Here is a 17,414-nt window from a genome sequence, read left to right as displayed (position 1 = left end):
CAAGGTGGCGGTCGTGGTCGTGGTGGCGGCCGCAATGGTGGCAGTCGCTATCGTCCCAGGTGCCAGATCTGCAAGATCTATGGGCACGAGGCTCTCAACTGCCGCAACCGCTTCAACCAAGTGTACCAGCCTGACGACTACCGTTCCGGCAACTCCGCTTCGACCAACCATGGCCACAATGACAACCATTGGTACATGGATACGGGCACCACTGACCACCTCACTAGCGACTTGGAACATCTGTCCATGCACGAGCGCTATGGGGGCAAAGATCAAGTCCAAGTGGCAAATGGCGCAGGTTTGTCAATTTCGCATATTGGTTGCTCTAAAATAGCCAGTTCTACTGATTCGTTGCTCTTGAAGAATGTTCTTCATGTTCCTCATATCAGCAAACACCTTCTTTCCGTGCATAAACTTGTTTCCGATAATAATGTCTTTATCGAGTTTCACCCTGATTCCTTGTTTGTTAAGGACAAGGTCACGAGGAGAATCATTCTTCACGGTAGGAGCTGTGGCGGACTCTACCCTATTCCGTTTAGCCATGCTTCATCCACTCGTCAAGCCAATTCTGGTGTTAAGATCTCTCCACATCAGTGGCACCAGCGTCTCGGTCATCCCTCAAATAATGTAGTGCAATCCATTGTTCGGGCACATAAACTTTCATGTTCATCAAAATCTGATTCTTTTGTTTGTGATGCTTGTCAGCGTGCTAAGAGTCGTCAACTATCTTATAATATGTCTCATCGTGTTTCCACAATGCCTCTTGAGTTAGTTCATACCGATGTATGGGGTCCTGCTCTTCCCTCTTCTAGGGGATACAAATACTATGTTAGTTTTGTTGACGATTATAGTCGCTTTTGTTGGATCTATCTCTTGAAACATAAGTCTGATGTCGAAACCATTTTTTATGCTTTTCAAAACCATGTCGAAAGACTCTTGAACACTAAAATCCGAGCCATCCAATCTGATTGGGGGGGGGGGGTGAGTATCATCGCTTACATAAATATTTCCAACGTGTTGGTATTACTCATCGTGTTTCCTGTCCACATACGTCTCAACAAAATGGGGTGGCCGAACGTAAGCATCGTCACCTAGTTGAGACCGGTCTTTCCCTCTTGGCCCAATCCTCTCTTCCTTTGCGATTTTGGGATGAAGCCTTTCTTACGGCATGCTATCTTATCAATAGAATGCCAAGCCAAGTCATCGACAACACCACTCCCATCACTCGCCTTCTCCAGATAGTGCCCGACTATTCCTTTCTTCGCATATTTGGGTGCGCATGTTGGCCTTGTCTTCGTAAATACAATCCACACAAATTAGAATTTCGTTCTAAGATGTGCGTGTTTCTTGGTTATAGCCCCATGCACAAAGGATATAAGTGTCTTGAGAGATCCTCCGGACGCATCTACATATCCCGAGATATAATTTTTGATGAGAAGGTTTTCCCATTCGCTACTCCCGGTGTTACCATCGATGTCTCCAGCCTTGCTAACCCTGTTACTTTTCCTAATAATGAACCGGCTACACAGAATGCCCATATGCGCAATTACAACCTGTCTTTGTTGCCTCCTAACCCTGCCGAAGCAGCCGACGTTTCATGCATGCAGGTTCCTGACGCTGCGCTTGACATGCCTAGCGGGGGCACCGTGCATGGCACTGTTCACGTGCCCCCTGCCTTGTCTCTGCCTCAACCTGGCGCCTCACCCGCTGTTCCATCCTCGCCAGCACTCGAGCCTGCCTCTCGAGCGGACGTTGGGCCTTCCTCCCCAGCCTACTATGAGGGTGCACTTCCTGCGGTCCAGGATGTAGCGCCTGGTGTCCCCGATGCCGCCACCATCGCAGTGCCTGGTGTCCCCAACGCTGCCTCCATCGACGTCCCACCAGCAGTTCCTCCAGCACCCGTTCCTGCTCCGGATGCTCCTCCGCCGGGCCACTCAATGACAACTCGTCTCCGGGACAATTTGCGAGTGCCCAAGCAGTATACGGACGGCACGGTGCGCTATGATCCCCAGCGCCGAGCCTTTCTTGCTGCACCGACGTCGCATCGCGTCGCTCTCTCCGAGCCCGCTTGGCGTGCGGCCATGGAGGATGAGTTCTCTGCACTTTGTAAGAACCATACGTAGACTTTGGTGCCTCGTCCTGTTGGCATCAACATTGTGGGAAGCAAATGGATTTTCAAAACGAAGTATCTTCCGGACGGCTCGGTTGACAAGCACAAGGCTCGTTTAGTTGCTCGCGGGTTTACTCAGCAGCATGGCCTCGACTACACGGAGACTTTCAGTCCAGTTGTGAAGCATGCTAATGTTCGGCTTGTCCTCTCCTTGGCACTTTCTCACGGGTGGTGCCTATGGCAGGTTGATGTGAGCAATGCTTTTCTTCATGGCTTCCTCGACGAAGACGTCTACATGCAGCAGCCACCCGGCTTCGAGGACCCGCGCTATCCCACATATGTGTGCAAGTTGCAGCGTGCTTTGTACGGTTTGAAGCAATCTCCTCGAGCCTGGTACGCCCGCCTCAGCGACAAGCTTCATCAACTTGGCTTCACGTCATCTAGAGCAGATACATCTCTCTTCATCTTTGCTCGTGGGGGCATTACCATTCTTATGCTAGTATATGTTGACGATATTGTCATTGCCGGGTCCACTCCTCAAGCGGTTGATCATCTTGTTCACTCTTTGTCCAAAGCATTTCCCATCAAGGATCTTGGCAGATTGGAATACTTCCTCGGTCTTGAAGCTGCTTACAATTCAGGGGGCATGTCCTTAACCCAACGCAAGTATGCACTTGATTTGCTTCATCGTGCTAGCATGGAGAATTGTAAAGCAACGTCAACCCCGATGTCTGTGACCTATAAGTTGACACGGGACTGCGGCCATATCCTCAATGCCGATGATGCTTTCAAATATCGCAGTATGGTGGGCGGTTTGCAGTATCTCACATTGACACGTCCTGATATATCTTTTGCTGTGAACAAAGTGTGTCAATATCTATCGCAGCCAACTAATGTGCACTGGGAGGCGGTCAAGCGCATTTTGCGGTATGTCAAGGGCACAATTAATACCGGACTGCATTTTCGCAAATCTCCATCAACGCGCCTTAGCATCTTCACTGATGCTGATTGGGCCGGGTGCACGGACGACAGACGGTCGACGGGTGGCTTTGCCATCTTTCTTGGTCTCAACCTTGTCTCCTGGAGCTCGAAGAAACAGCCCACTGTCTCAAGATCGAGTACCGAAGCCGAATACAAGGCGTTGGCAAATGGGACAGCTGAAGCTATTTGGATTCAATCGGTTCTCAAGGAACTAGGCGTCGTCCAAACTCTACCACCAGTGTTATGGTGCGACAATCTGGGTGCAACTTACTTGACGGCTAATCCGGTGTTCCATGCCCGCACAAAACACATCGAGGTCGATTTTCATTTTGTGCGAGAGAGGGTTGCCCTGGGAGCGCTTGATGTCCGGTTCATCTCATCAGATGATCAACTTGCCGATGCCTTCACCAAGCAAGCTACCCGGCAGACCGTTGATCGTTTTCGACGCAATCTGAACCTTGTACACAGCGGTCCAGATTGAGGGGGCGTGTTAGAGTACATAACAAAATATAGTTAGCGTAGAATCCATCGGAGCTAACAAACTCTTGATCTGTTGAGATACGATCTATTGTATTGTCATACTATAAATACAAGCAAAGGCCTGCGGGCTCATTACGCCAAATATTTCTCTTCTTTCTGCCACCTGCTTTTGGGAGATTCAGATTTCAGAGTAGAAGCCGCTCCGCTCCCTTCTGCTATCAGTATTCGTATGGTTCTGCGAATTTGAAGCCTGCTATGATCTGGTACATGAGGTCGAGCTGATTGATAGATGCGTGCTCTATTTCGTTTGATAAACCCATCTGTTCCTTCCGCATACACTGCTAACTTTTTCTTTGAGGGCCGATATCACTGCTAACTTTTAATTTGGAGGACTTCTTTCCTGAAGCTTTCCATAACCTTACAGGTTAAAATAAGTTTCAGCTGACTGAGCCATTCCTTTAATCCTTTTCTTCTAAGGTTTTAAATTCGAAAGGTGTAAGATACAGCTTCAAGGAACAACGACAACAGATAAAAAGTGATGTGCTAATGTAGCAGCATTCGGGAGGAAGTGTGAAACAATCTGATTCTATCACTCCTCTGAAAAAAAAAAATAGACGACCTTATCGTAAACAAATCATCACAGCATTCCTTTTGTTCTGAAGTTTACAGAGGAAAACCTATATTAGCAAAAAATGTGTTACTAACATTTGGGGGAATTTGTAACAGAGGGAGGTTTATATCTTTCTTTTACAAGCAATATTTGCCAGAGTTACGTACAGATTTTTTTTCCACAACAAAGCTAGGCAACCTACAAACATGCCCTTCTGTATTTACCACTTCGAAGGAACAGTTAGCAAATGGAACATGAGGATTCTTGGAGCTGGTGTAATTGAATGGATGGAATGGAATGATGTGATCCCATGTTTTGGCGGTAGTTTCTGTGAGCCGAACAGCACCAAAGCTGACGGTACAATCTCAACCAGCTGCAAAAGACAGAACACCAGTAGGAAAGCATATCAGAAAGCGCAACTATCAATCATAAGAGATCTAATTGACATTACATCACAATGGATTTTACAGTTAGTACTTGCCAAAAGATTAGAAAAGTTTATTTTCATTGTCAGCAAATCAGTTTCTTCATCTACAACAGTGCTCGAGAGAATTACTTCAAAACAGTAGGGTGGAATTACACACCACAGTTTGCAAAATAAGTAGTAACTTTCACGGGTTTGCTAGTTTGCCTTATATTATTCATCAACACCCTTTTCTCCAAGTCACAATATATGCATTTCTGATTTCATCTCCCAACAATCCATCTTCATGAGCAACTCGAAGCAGCTTCAATTCTGCTCTTTTTGCAAGCATGATTATAAGTTATTAGCATATCGACAATGTAGCATGTTTCTTATGACTTGTGCGCTGTCTCACCGGTTAATAATACCTAAAAATGGTCCTCGGGACTAGATGTGGACATTCTTCATCATCAACAAGTGCAAATCATACGAGTATAAAACCATTAAAGCACTGAAATCATCAATAATACTATCTGTTCTATTTCTATAATATATGGAAACGCCCTGGACCTCCGTATATGAATCACAAGACCATCTCCAAGTAGAGATCAATATCTAAAATACCATCAGATAAATGAAAGCAGTATCTAAGGCCGCAAAGTAAAGTAATACCACCTAAGATGGAGCTTTTATCGAAAGCATTAAAGCGCATATGTAAGATAGACACCTTAAGTTAGTGGAATTATTCAAAAACTTAAGTTGGTACCCCGTAGGACTCAGCATTATGCATCTGATAAAGAAGCAAGAAAAGCACACACTAGTCACAAAGCCAACCTATGTAAGAGGGTAAACATTAGATACAAGTTATCTAAAAAAATATCCTTATAACAGAAAGCAACTGTTAGGAAGAGTACCTCATTCCACCTTCCTTTTGGTTCAACATTCTGAGGTTGCAACAGCAGGAGCAGCCTACAAGGGTAACCACATTATTGTAACTCCTTTGGTGTCAAAAGGATCACCACGAGCTATAACACAAAACTGCATGCCCATGCTTACTTGGCTACTTGCACATGGTCTCAGTTTACACAAGCACATGAAAACATGTAGTGCATGGGAAATGTTAATGACTTTACAAGCACTTCACAATGCAGAAAGCAAGGGTCATAAGTGTACAGGAAATCTCTGGGCTCTTATACTAGTGGTGCATGTCGGTTTTCTTGTTTTCCTTACTAGCGTATTGCAACCATAATGCTCAAGATTCTAGACTTACATTTTGAAGGGGCACTGTATCTTCGGTATTGAACCTTTGAAGCTCATTTTGTTCATGGAACGCCTCCTGTAGATCACCTAAGAATTCTGGAAATGCTTGTGTCAAAATAATGGCAATATGATAGTCTTCAAGCTCTTCTTCTTCAACAGGTGATGCTGGATGGGCCTTCTTTTCATGTTCTTCAGGTTTTGTCCCTGAGTTTGGGTTATTGTCATCAAACATCTTAAGCAAATGTTCTACAGAATTTCTGTAGAAACGACTTAGGCCTTTCCCATGTTTGGAATAACCGCCTCGACCGCAGGTGTTAAAAGGACGAAGTTTGGCCAGAAATTTGTTTCTGTTAGCTCTTTTTCTCCAGTTATCTTTATCATCTTTGAATTTTAGCATGATCTTCTCATACTTGCTGGGCACTTTCTTTTGCAAGTACGTTAGCCTCTTGTACAACCACATGAAGTGTGACAGCTTCCCCCTTGGTCCCTTGAGACTCACATGACAGTAAATCAGATTTTTGTTTTTGATAGGCTCAGTGCGCAGTAACACAAATAGTTGCTTCAAATCAGCAGGCAATTCTGTTTCCGAGGAAAGGATGACATCCTCAACTATCACACCCAACTTCATGAGGTCCTTGTCTCCTCCTTCGTCTGTATAAGGCTTGAACGCTTCCATACGGAGGGAATCTAATTTCACCTCAATGTATGGTATCATAAATACATCCTGATCTGGAACAAACATATTATCAGCTGAGAAGCATCCCTCAAGCGTTTTGCCCTCGGAGTGCAAATGTTGACAGCGGACAAACATTCCGACCAGAAGTCTCCTAAGGACTTCCTGTGTGACTTTTATTTGAGTGTTCGTCCCAGGAACATCAACAGATTTCAACATATCCTTTCCGCCTAAGAATGACATCATTGAAGTGAACTTATGCCTTCCATGCTCACAAACAATGTGAGGATGGTTGTCCGAGTAAAATTGAGCCACCTGTATATTGTGACTGATGAAGTTGAGAAACATAGTACTGTCCCACATTTATGAGCAAGGTTTGGTTGTGGGATTAGTTCTGGCTTTTCAAGATAACATAGAAATGGCAACAAACATCAAACTGATGATACACACACGAAAGGATGACAGGGCTTAAAATAAATTATCAGAAAAGCACCATTATATATTTGGGGGAGGATTCTCAGAGGATAGAAATGATGACAGAGCTATTCAATTGCAACATTGAACCTTTTCCATTCAAACACTTAGGAGTTCCACTATCAGCAAGAAGGCTATCAGTAGAAGACTGGCAATTTTTATTAGCTAAAGAAACAAAGAGACTGTCTACTTAGAAGGAAGGACAATTATCTCAGGGATGAAGATCAATATTACTGGAATCATGTCTAAGTTCTATATCAACCTATATGATGTCAATGTACAAGATGCCAAAAACAGTGAGACATAAGATTGGTATCATGAGAAAAAGTACTTTTGTGGCAAGGAAATCAGGATAAGAAGAATGTATCTTTTGGTAAAATGGTCTAAGATACGCATTTCAATATCTCAGGTGGTCTTGCAATCAAAGATTTGGAGAAAAAGAATCACAGTCTTTTATGTAAATGGTTATTTAAGAGCCAAAATGGAAAAGGGTTATGGAGACATATAGTAGAAGCCAAATACTTGAAAGGTCAGTCATGTTTCCAAATTCAGAATAAAGCTTCTGATTCACCTTGTTTGGATGCTTTGCTGAGTTTGAGAGATAGTTTGTATAAAGGATGCACATGGAAATTAGGTAATGGAACCAGAATTCGTTTCTGCGAGGTTCATGGGTAATTGACAGTCCTTTGGCTGTTTTATATCCTGGTGTTTATGCTATAGTTCAACGAACTAAAGATACAGTGGATTTGGTACTATCTGATCAATAGCAAATTCTTTTCAGAAGGGTTTTAGATGCAGAACATATTGTACAGTTACAACAGATATCACAGTTATGTCGACGTCAGCAATTATCAGATGAAGATGATATTCAATGTGGAAGCATACTACAAGAAGTACATACACTGTCAAATCGTTATATAGTCATTTAAATGAAGGTCAGAGAATAAAGTTATATACTCTTCTCTGGAAACTGAAGATACGTTTGAAGAACAAGTTTTTTATGTGGCTGATAAGCAAAAATGCAACTCTGACTTTGGACAATTTGCTGAGAAAAGGGTGGTTTGGAGTGAATAGCTGCTACTTTTGTGGAGGTTTGGGAAGTATGGAACACTAGTTTTTTTCAATGTCCGATTGCTGAATTTTTCTGGAGGGCAGCAGCTTGAGAGAATATTTCAGTTGGGCGCATAAGTTGCTCCCAGGAGCTTCTGAATGTCACTGGGTTGGCTTGGCGGCAGCTTGGTGGGCAACATGGCTAGTTCGAAATGACAGATGTTTCAATCATGCTAATACATGTGATTCCTAAAATTGTTTTTTTTATAAGGTATATATAATTCTCAAGTATTGGACAGGTCTACAGAGCAAGGATCTATACAAGGGGAACACTTTCAGATGGCTTCTAGGCTATTGCAGGAACATCTGAAACGTCTTCATGTTATATTGTCGGATTTATGTCAGTCTTGCTTACGTAGCAGCTAATGCTTGTTTTTTAGGCTTATTTTCATTCTGAATATGTAAACATGTAAACCCTTCTATAGGGATGCACTCAAATTGTAAATGTTTCTTCAGACAAAACGTTGTGAAAAAGAGAACAGAGAAGAAGCATGGTTTACCTCAGAAATTCGTCTTTCCGTGATGTTTCTTCCAGAAAAAAGAGGAGATGAAGCTCCAAAACCACTTCCAGAAGCTTTGAGCTCGCTTCTTCCCTCTCCTTCTCTATGTCGACTCGGCAGTAGACAAAACTTTTTTTTTAATTTTTGGAAGCCAATCAGTAGACAAAACTTGCCCCATTCCTAGGAACAAACAGCCACAAAGCCATTACGAAAAGATGGAAAGAACAACTGAACAAGAATATAGCAAGAAATAAGGTTTCTTGATTCAAGAGAATCATGAACCTGAACCTTGGAGAAGAGAAGGTGGAAACAAACAGCCACTACGCCATTACGAAAAGAGGGAAAGAACAAGGATATAGCAAGAAATAAGGTTTCTTGATTCAAGAAAATCATGTTTGTTGGGAACAAACAGCCACTAAGCAATTAAGAAAAGAGGGGAAGAACAATGGTATAACAAGAAATAAGGTTTCTTGATTCAAGAAAATCACGTTTCTTGAAAAGAACAGAACCGTACCACCTGAACCTTGGTGAAGAAGAGGTGGTCGGAGATAGGCCAAGCTTTCGGGATGGAGGGCAAACAATGGCGGGGACGAAGACGATGGCGGTGACAGAGGAAGAAGGTGCGGGGAGGGTGGTAGTGGAGGAAGCCGGAGAGAAGTGAGAGGTGGCGGTGGTGGTTGCAGGGGCGGGAGCCGGAGCGGGAGCAGGCGGTGGTCGGAGTCTCGGAGGCGGAGACGGGCGAGAGCGGGAGGGAGGGCAGCAGGGGAAAGAAGCCAAAAAAAATTATATTGCTCCAGGTGGTTTCTGACCCTCCCGTCCCACCTACGTGGATTAGGCAGGGATTGTGGGCTCCCAAACAGCCCTAATGCTTTAATTGTGCGTAAAACAGAGTATTATCGTGCGAGATGACCTGAAATGCATGCGACCCGCCGTTGAGTCACCGGCGAACCGAGGCGTTGCGAGAGGAGGGGGGCAGCCAGCCACGATCTCAGCCCTGGCGTCTCCAGTGGCACAGCCCACGCCCTCTCGCGCCATGGAAGGTGCCGACGACAGCATGCCTCCAGCCATGGTGCTGCCGCACAGGGAGCTGGCGACCGCGCGGCGGACAGGAACTGGAAGGCAGCCAAGCGGGGAGGCTAGCTGCTGCGGCCAGAGGGGCCGAGGAGGCGGCGGCGGCGCCTGGAAGGAGACGGTGAGGAGGCAACAACTGGGGCGAGAAGAGGGAGAAGGGGAGGCGGCGTTGCGGTGTGTAGCGGGACGGGGTCGGAGACTGGGAGCTTTAGTTCTTGAACGGGATCCGATGGGTTGGGTCCGGTCCGGTCCAGTCCAGTCCATCTCCAACAATGCAAAACCAATTGCGCCACACGTCCAATACGGCCCTCTCCTGCGCTGGCTCCTCCCGTCATCCTCCAGCTCAGACTTCAGAGCTCAGATCATCAAGGACACTTCAGACCTCAGACTGTTCTTGTTTTGTTTTTTTCCTTGGAATCAGATCACTTTCGCTTCAGAGTTCAGATGCAGACGTTGCCAAATGCCACGGGCAAAATAATCGAAATGCACGCAGGAACTGCAATGCAGGCAGGGCAGTCGAACAACCGGGAACAAAACTGATCGGAGCAATTCAATTGCATTTTACGCCTACTCAGTTGCACATACAATGCAATTTTACAGCCTGCTCACCCTCCTCGGCAGCCAGTTCTGCAGGACCGATCGTGCACGAACAAATTGATTTACGTCTCGATCATCAGGTAATCAATAATCATGCGTCATGTGTGTGCGCGCAAAGCGACCGAGCATTCGAGCGTGTGTATATCTGCTTGTATTCACGTACCTCGCAGGCATGGAGGTTGTCGATCCAAAGACTCTGGGACTAGCAATGCCGGGGTGCGGTGGTAGATGCCGTCCTTGCGGATCGTCTTGGGAGGGAACTCGGAGTAGCGCGCGGAATGATGGACACCTTCCTTGGCTTTCGTCTGCTCTTGATCCATCAGCTCCTCGCCAACAAGCCACACCTGCGTGCTGTATTTGATCAGGACCGGAGCTGTAATTAAACAAGTGAAGCAGGAACGCCAAGTGCGAAGCAGGCAACCGACTCTACCTTGCTGCTGTGACTGCAAGACAGAACCAGATACTTCATTTCTGGAGGCAGCTGTTGCTTTCGGACAGTCATGCAAATCCTTATCCACCATCTTCAACCTGCTTCGATAAAAAAAAATCATTCGCAACTTACCGTTGTCGTATTCGTAAGTACCAATAATATATATTGCACCTGTCAGAGTATATATTTCTCGTACATGTCTTCCGTTCGCAGAAGGCCAAAGTTAGCACGAACGAGATCTTGTTTGCGTTTCCGAGGAGAAGCACGTCTTCTGCGCCTTTAGGGATCGTAGGGAGAACGGCAGCGACAGCCAGCCAGTCCCATCAACGATCTTCGTCTTCAGGGTAGGCTTTCTGATTATGCACAGCTCCCCATTCATATTAAGTTCATAATCTGAACCTACAACTTGTTATTAGCGTCATCTGAGTTGAATACCTCTATTCTCTTTTAGATATCGTTTTAGCTTTCGGTATACAGAATAAGATTATAATAAATTCTTTCATACATGATATGTTTATTCCTCTCAATTTCTCACATATTCAATCAATGTTACATAAACCACCAATCCACTATACTCATTGAATTAAAACTTTACTTTTCAATAGCCTTTAATATATGCACTCTACTAAAACACCAACTTAAAAACATAAAACTACATCTATTTAAAAACAAATTCAAATTTTAAAAACGACATCTATTTAAGAATGGAGGTTGTACCACATTCAATTCTCTCTTGGCCTCTTGGGGTACTAAAGTTACGTCTAAACTAGGAAGGATTTGTTCTTATGTCTAAAATTGTAGATCAAGAACGGCGACTAAAAGAAGGTAAATAGGTGTCTTTTTAAATTTCTTTCGAAACAGATGGTCTATTTTTTTTTTACCCAACGCTCCTTAAAAAGCACCGGCGGAAGCAAATAGAGAGAAAAAGGGAAAGCAACAAAACTGGAAGAAGTTATGCTCTCGTGGATGAAATATAAACCTTAGGTTCCATAGATCACTAATCCACGAGTCATCGTCACAAAGGCAAGAAACTTACAAAGAAAAACTCGAAACCAAATAAGATGTTCACCGGGTGAAGAAACCCTCCAAGTTGATGATTTAGAGGCAAGTGAATACGAGACCCAAATTTATAATATTGTACACGTATTTTATGTCCCTAGCAATAAGAAAAATCACTTCACAAAAGGTAAAAAACTGTAGCTCAAAAAGAAAAAGGAAATCACAATCGAAAAAAAGAAAACTTGCAAGGAAACCAATAGAGAGACGAGAAGGAGGAAAATTCAAGCATATACAAAAACATAAACTTCATTACTCAAATATATTAGCCCTATTTTAGTTGGATTACAAAGATTTTTTTTCTCAAAAACTCTCACCTATTACATAAGCTAAGTATTCATCTGCTTCTCCTTTAAAACCCTAGCACTATGCTCTTAAATAGGTGACACAAGGGGCTCAAGTGGCTGGTTCAAATTCTCTCTTAGCCCTATCTCTCTATTTATAGGTCTAGAAAACTTAACTCCTAAATTTTCTAGCTTGTTACTAAAATACCCCTCTTTTGTAGTATACTCCTACCTACCACTGAAGGTATTTTGATCAATTTCTTGCTCCGTCCATCGAACGGACGTGGCGCATTCACGACTTAGCTTCGCCATGGTGCCACGTACTTCTCCAATTCCGATTTTGAAGCCCAATCGTGAAACTCTCAGCACGTTTCTCGAAGCATGACTCGTCACTTGCTTACACCTTAAGCAAGCACCCTGATGTCGACACGTATACTCCGTCTTGAGATACTGACCGTTGGTAAGTCTTTCCCGCTCTCGATCTCTCGGACCATCTTATTTCTTGCACTGGCATCCCTTTCGCTTGATTTTGTCAACACGTCATCTTCATTCCCTGTTTCATGCTTTACTTGATCTCCACGTGTATAGCTAAGATCATTATTGACTCCGTCCGACCTCCTTGATCGTTCGACACTAAGCAACCGCTTAGCCGCGATCACTCGCTATTGATCACCAAGTTATATCCATCACTTGCACATCATAAGGAAAGCAAACATATTTCTCTAACTGCAATTCTAATTAATACTTAATAAAAAATACTCAAACTAAGCTTAAATAATCTAAAACTCAATAAACCACATCAACAACTTTATCAATAACTCATCACATATAAATTAAGATACATTTCAATTTAATTTCTCAGAAATAGCAAACGCCGAAGGTGGCTAAGTTGGTAAAAGCAGAAATTAATTTCCTTGCCTGGTTCAGGTGACCAAGTGTTAGTAGTCTCGCACCACTTGATTCTGCATCCGACACAGCCTTCTCAATCAGACGGCTGACTGCATGCTCACCTTGCTTGGACATATACTGCATGCTATAGGCTCGAGAACAGAGTGGAAGATGGACTCCGGCGTGGCGAGGTGCGTGAGGCGGACAGCGTCAATGGTCTTCTCCTCCTCCTCCTCCTCCCTCCTGCATAGCGCCCGCTCGTACAGGTCGATCGGGAGTTACGCGAGGCCAGGCTCTGGGACGGCCGGAAAGGTGTGCTCAGCCCAGAGCAGCTGATGTTTCAGCCCATGAGCTCGCCACGATCAAGATGAGCCGCACATGCTCCTGCATGCTGCGAGGAGAGAATCGAGCGCGGTTCCGCTTCCAACCAACGGAGTGTGCCTCCGTGTGCGCATCATCTCCTCGTCCGCTCGTCCGACGAGGGGGCCGCCTGCCCGGACCATCCGTGGCCGCACCACGGGCAGTAAGCGCACCGCCCCGTCGCTTACGACACTTTCTGGCCCGTTTCCTCGATTTTTTTTGCTCGAGCATTGAGCAGAGCGTGTCGTCGGCAGAAGGCCTTCGTGCAACACTATAAACTGGTCGGAGCAAGCACACGCAATGGATCCAAAGACAATTAGGCATGTATGTGCCCCTCGTACATGCAGAGATGGCGCCCAACGAGTCGTGCCTGGCTCTGTGTAGATATGATCCGGCATCCACAATCTCTTTTCGGCACGGCACGGCATGGCACCGCGACACATGAATGAAGCTTTTCCTGCGAACTGTGGCGCGCTGGGCCGGCAGACAAACGTTGTACCGGCATCAGCCATTCATGGCACGCAGACACAGCCCCACGTGCCTCGGTGTGTGGTTCACTGGTTCGGTCCGGTTAGCTTCTTCCCAGTCTGGGGAGAGGTCAGACACAGCTCGTGAGCGCGCGCTGGCTACCTCCAACGACTCCGATCGCGAGCTGTAACCGAGGCGAGGTTAGGCCGGCCGGCCGGCCGGGCGCGCTCGGTTAACACGCGACGCCGTAATGAAAAAAAAGGTGGAGAGTAGAGAGCTGGATCCAACAAATTACAGGCAGACCACCGGCTAGCGCCCTAGCTAGTGGATGGAGCATTGAGGAATCCGTACTAGTACCTAGTAGTAGAAGCCAGGGAGAAGCGCACCAGTGCATCCCATTTCCCACGGAATTAGATCATCTAACTAGCCAGGTGACTTTAAAATATTGCTACAGTAACTGGTGTATTTGGTATGATAGTGTTGCTACATTCCGCTGCTACAGTGACTAGTCAGGTGACTTTAAAACATTGATCCTCCCTGATTTCACCGGGGGAATCGGGTTCATTCCCCAGATCAGTGTGTATTCCTGTTTGCAAGTGTACATCCTTTCAAAATGCAATGTCAAATTTTATTACCAATAATATAGTAAGTAAATAAGTGCAGAGAGATTGACTGGATATAGCAGTACATCAGCATTCAATACAGTTATAAAACAGAGAGTTAGTAACCCAGCGACTCTAACCTATACTATAAAAGCTATAGATCTAGTACTTACCAACTTCTCGACTAAACAACTCGTGATCGATTATTTTCTCATTCCAACACAAGCTGAAACTTTCTCCTTTTTTTCCAGTTCCGAGTTCCAGGCCTAGAAAGGATAAACACTAAACAAACATGTACTGGCCACTGGTCCAGTCTAACACGGAAGATTTTCAGGAAAGTCGAATCCGCCGTCACTCGCCACCAAATGGCAAATGCTTTGATCGAGTCCACATTGAAGCTCTCAACTCAGACGTCGGCTTCATCACTGCACCCATCACCATCCCCAGAAGCTTTTCACAACGAGGCGGCCGCCTCCTGTCACTGACCAATCAGATACTTCCTGATGGCTTGTGCCGACGACGACAAACGAAAGTCTACGGGTTTATCCATGGACCAAGAAGCTAGCTCAAGGACGTCTGCGGCCTCTTCTTTTTAAGGTTGTGCAGGTAGAGGAGGAGGCCTTGTCAGCCATAACACTAACACGCACCCTAAAGCCGTATGTTGATTCATTGACCACTCTTTTGTCTTAGGACCCATCATCTCCTTTTCTCCCCTGCAAAACGGCCAGATTCTGCCATTAGTTGCAGTGCACATTTCATCCATGGACTTGTCATTGTCTTGTTAACTCAGCTGCCTACTCCTACATTCCCTTGCCTGCACATCGTTTTGGCACAATACAGTTACGCTCCCCTGAAACCAAGAAATCTTGTGCCTCATCACCACATGCCTTGCTATCTTGAACATGTTACCCACATGCGCCTGCTTACAGCTGCTGAGACCTGAGGCCCACTAAGGAGATCCAAGTCCAATGCATTCGACAGGTGAGCAATCCTGATAACTGACAGCTTTGGCCTTTGCCCCCTGCTCATGGTGAAAGCTGGAAGTAGAAAATACTAGTGGAGTACAATGGCCTGCAGGGGAAACCAAGGTTGGTCCCTGAAAGATGGAGCATTTATTCCACCCAAAAGAGAGAGTTCCTCCGGTTTTAAACACCCCATGAGGGCTTCCTCCACTCGCTTTCATGTACAGCTCACTTTCTTGGCCTCCCTCTTTTCCAGCTCGGTTTGCTAACTCTTGGTCTCCTCATCCACTCGCCCAACTCCATACCTTCGCATGGCTTTCATGGCACTTGCCGGCACCTATGTATACCCTTATTTTTCCTTACAGTCCCATACCTTGATCAAATAGGATCACATAGTTAGCACATGATGCAGGACTTGTTCTCGGTTCCTTCGTGTTTTTCGTCCGGCGAGAAGCTCCCGGACGTCCCGGCATCCGCGGCGGCCACCAGGTCGGGGCAGAGCGCGGTGACGCTGGTCTACCGCGCGGGGATCGCCGGCCACGACCGCCTGGTCACCGTGACATGGTGCAGGAACCTGCTCACCCATGGCCTGTCGGTGTCGATCGAAGGATCGGTGGGCAGCGGCAAGGACAAGAGCGGCAGGGTGTACGGTGAGGCCGCGGCCTCCGAAGGCGGCGGCGCCAAGAGCTGCAGCACCGCCTGCAAGGTGGAGATGCAGCCGTGGCACTTCTGGCGCAAGTACGGCGCCAAGCAGTTCCAGGTCGACGGCAAGGCCATCGATGTCGTCTGGGACCTCAGGAGCGCGAGGTACTCCGATGAGCCAGAGCCGCTGTCCGACTACTACGTCGCGGTGGTCTCGGACGAGGAGGTCGTCCTCCTCCTCGGCAACCTCAAGAAGGACGCCTTCCGGCGCACCGGGTCGCGGCCGTCTCTCCAGGACGCCGTCCTGATGTGCAAGAAGGAGCACGTATTCAGCAAGAAGAGGTTCCTCACCAAGGCCAGGTTCCATGAGAAGGGCAAGCTGCACGACATCAGCATCGAGTGCAGCAGCAGCAACCTTAATGGCGGCGTGGACGTCGACATGGTGATCAAGGTCGACGGGTGCGTGAATGTTCTGGTCAGGCACCTACAGTGGAAGTTCAGAGGCAACGAGTGCATCTCCATCAATCAGCTCAAGGTGCAGGTGTACTGGGATGCGCATGATTGGCTCTTCGGCACAGGGATGAGGCATGCCCTGTTCATCTTCAAGCCTGAGGCGCCGTCTCTGTCTTCTCCGCCGTCCACTTCTGCTGACCTCCACAATAATGAGTACTCTGATTTCTGCTTGTTTCTGTACGCATGGAAGGTTGAGTGAGCTAGGATCCTACAATTGTTACTGCATTACAGTGGACCTCTTACCATGTTATGAACCAATAATTCATACCATGTTCTAATGGATCGGGAGATGTAAGTGTATGGAAATGAATCAAATGATTGAGGCTATTTTCTCTCTCCTTTCCATGGGAGTGTGCTGTGCACATGGAAGATTGGGCTGGAGGGGCACAGGATAGTCCTGGGGATTAGGAACAGGCTGGTCCTGATAGGGTGGTGATAGGCAGGATTCACAATGCCATTGCCTTGCCCAATCATGCATTCATACTGATTTATCCTGGAAAATTCCAGCTAAGAGCTGGTTTCTTATATTCTTAACCTCATTTATTTTGGCCCTCCTAGTTACTTATATTTGCTTGGTTCAAGAATGAGGACAGTGGATCGGAAAGGGGCAAAAATCTGAATACTGATTGCACAATGCCTGCCATTCAGATCTTAAGAAAATCTGAATACTCAAGGAATGAAATGCAACACTCTCCACCTGGGCTTTTAGTGATAATCACATTTGATTTGGACCATGTAATTGTGGTACTCACAACTCCCGGTTAAGATTTTCCTTTCTTACAAGTCGTTAACAGACAAAAAAAACTGCAGAAACAATTAAGATAGCTAAATTGCTCATTTTAGTTACTCATCCTCACTCACTCGAATTAATGTAAATGTCATAAATATATTAGTTTGAATGGTCTCAACTAATTTAAGTAAAAAAAGAATCAGGATTGAA

General features: G+C 45.8%; 2 protein-coding genes across 5 annotated transcripts; one reads left to right on the top strand and one right to left on the bottom strand.

Moving 5' to 3' along the window:
- Positions 1-4,237: 4,237 nt before the first annotated feature.
- Positions 4,238-9,848, bottom strand: LOC133890750 (uncharacterized). The gene is made up of 3 exons (XM_062331276.1): positions 5,855-9,848; positions 5,499-5,553; positions 4,238-4,554 (listed from the first exon to the last, which is right to left on the bottom strand). Exons 1-2 carry the CDS (start codon positions 6,878-6,880, stop codon positions 5,521-5,523), a joined length of 1,059 nt encoding a protein of 352 aa, XP_062187260.1. The 5' UTR covers positions 6,881-9,848; the 3' UTR covers positions 4,238-4,554; positions 5,499-5,520.
- A 5,119-nt stretch (positions 9,849-14,967) lies between these two features.
- LOC133927020 (uncharacterized) lies at positions 14,968-16,819 on the top strand. 4 transcript variants are annotated; one of them, XM_062373278.1, is made up of 3 exons: positions 14,968-15,338; positions 15,576-15,660; positions 15,732-16,819. In XM_062373278.1, exons 2-3 carry the CDS (start codon positions 15,631-15,633, stop codon positions 16,671-16,673), a joined length of 972 nt encoding a protein of 323 aa, XP_062229262.1. In that variant the 5' UTR covers positions 14,968-15,338; positions 15,576-15,630; the 3' UTR covers positions 16,674-16,819. The 4 variants fall into 4 exon arrangements, with proteins under 4 accessions (XP_062229262.1, XP_062229248.1, XP_062229255.1 ...); XM_062373264.1 differs by lacking the exons at positions 14,968-15,338; positions 15,576-15,660 and adding an exon at positions 15,349-15,540; XM_062373271.1 differs by lacking the exon at positions 14,968-15,338 and having other exon boundaries at positions 15,349-15,660.
- Positions 16,820-17,414: the final 595 nt, after the last annotated feature.

Source organism: Phragmites australis, chromosome 1 (genome assembly GCF_958298935.1).
Source record: "Phragmites australis chromosome 1, lpPhrAust1.1, whole genome shotgun sequence".
In the NCBI taxonomy this organism is placed as follows: Eukaryota; Viridiplantae; Streptophyta; class Magnoliopsida; order Poales; family Poaceae; genus Phragmites; species Phragmites australis.
The sequence above is the reverse complement of the archived record's forward strand: the minus strand, read 5'-3'. Positions and strand labels throughout refer to the sequence as shown.

Coding starts and splice junctions, on each gene's coding strand:
- LOC133927020 (XM_062373264.1), top strand. CDS start 15,424: ATGGCCTGCAGGGGAAACCAAGGTTGGTCCCTGAAAGATGGAGCATTT. Junction 15,541..15,731: donor CTTCCTCCACTCGCTTTCAT/GTACAGCTCACT, acceptor CACATGATGCAG/GACTTGTTCTCGGTTCCTTC.
- LOC133890750 (XM_062331276.1), bottom strand. CDS start 6,880: ATGTGGGACAGTACTATGTTTCTCAACTTCATCAGTCACAATATACAG. Junction 5,554..5,854: donor ATACAGTGCCCCTTCAAAAT/GTAAGTCTAGAA, acceptor TTACCCTTGTAG/GCTGCTCCTGCTGTTGCAAC.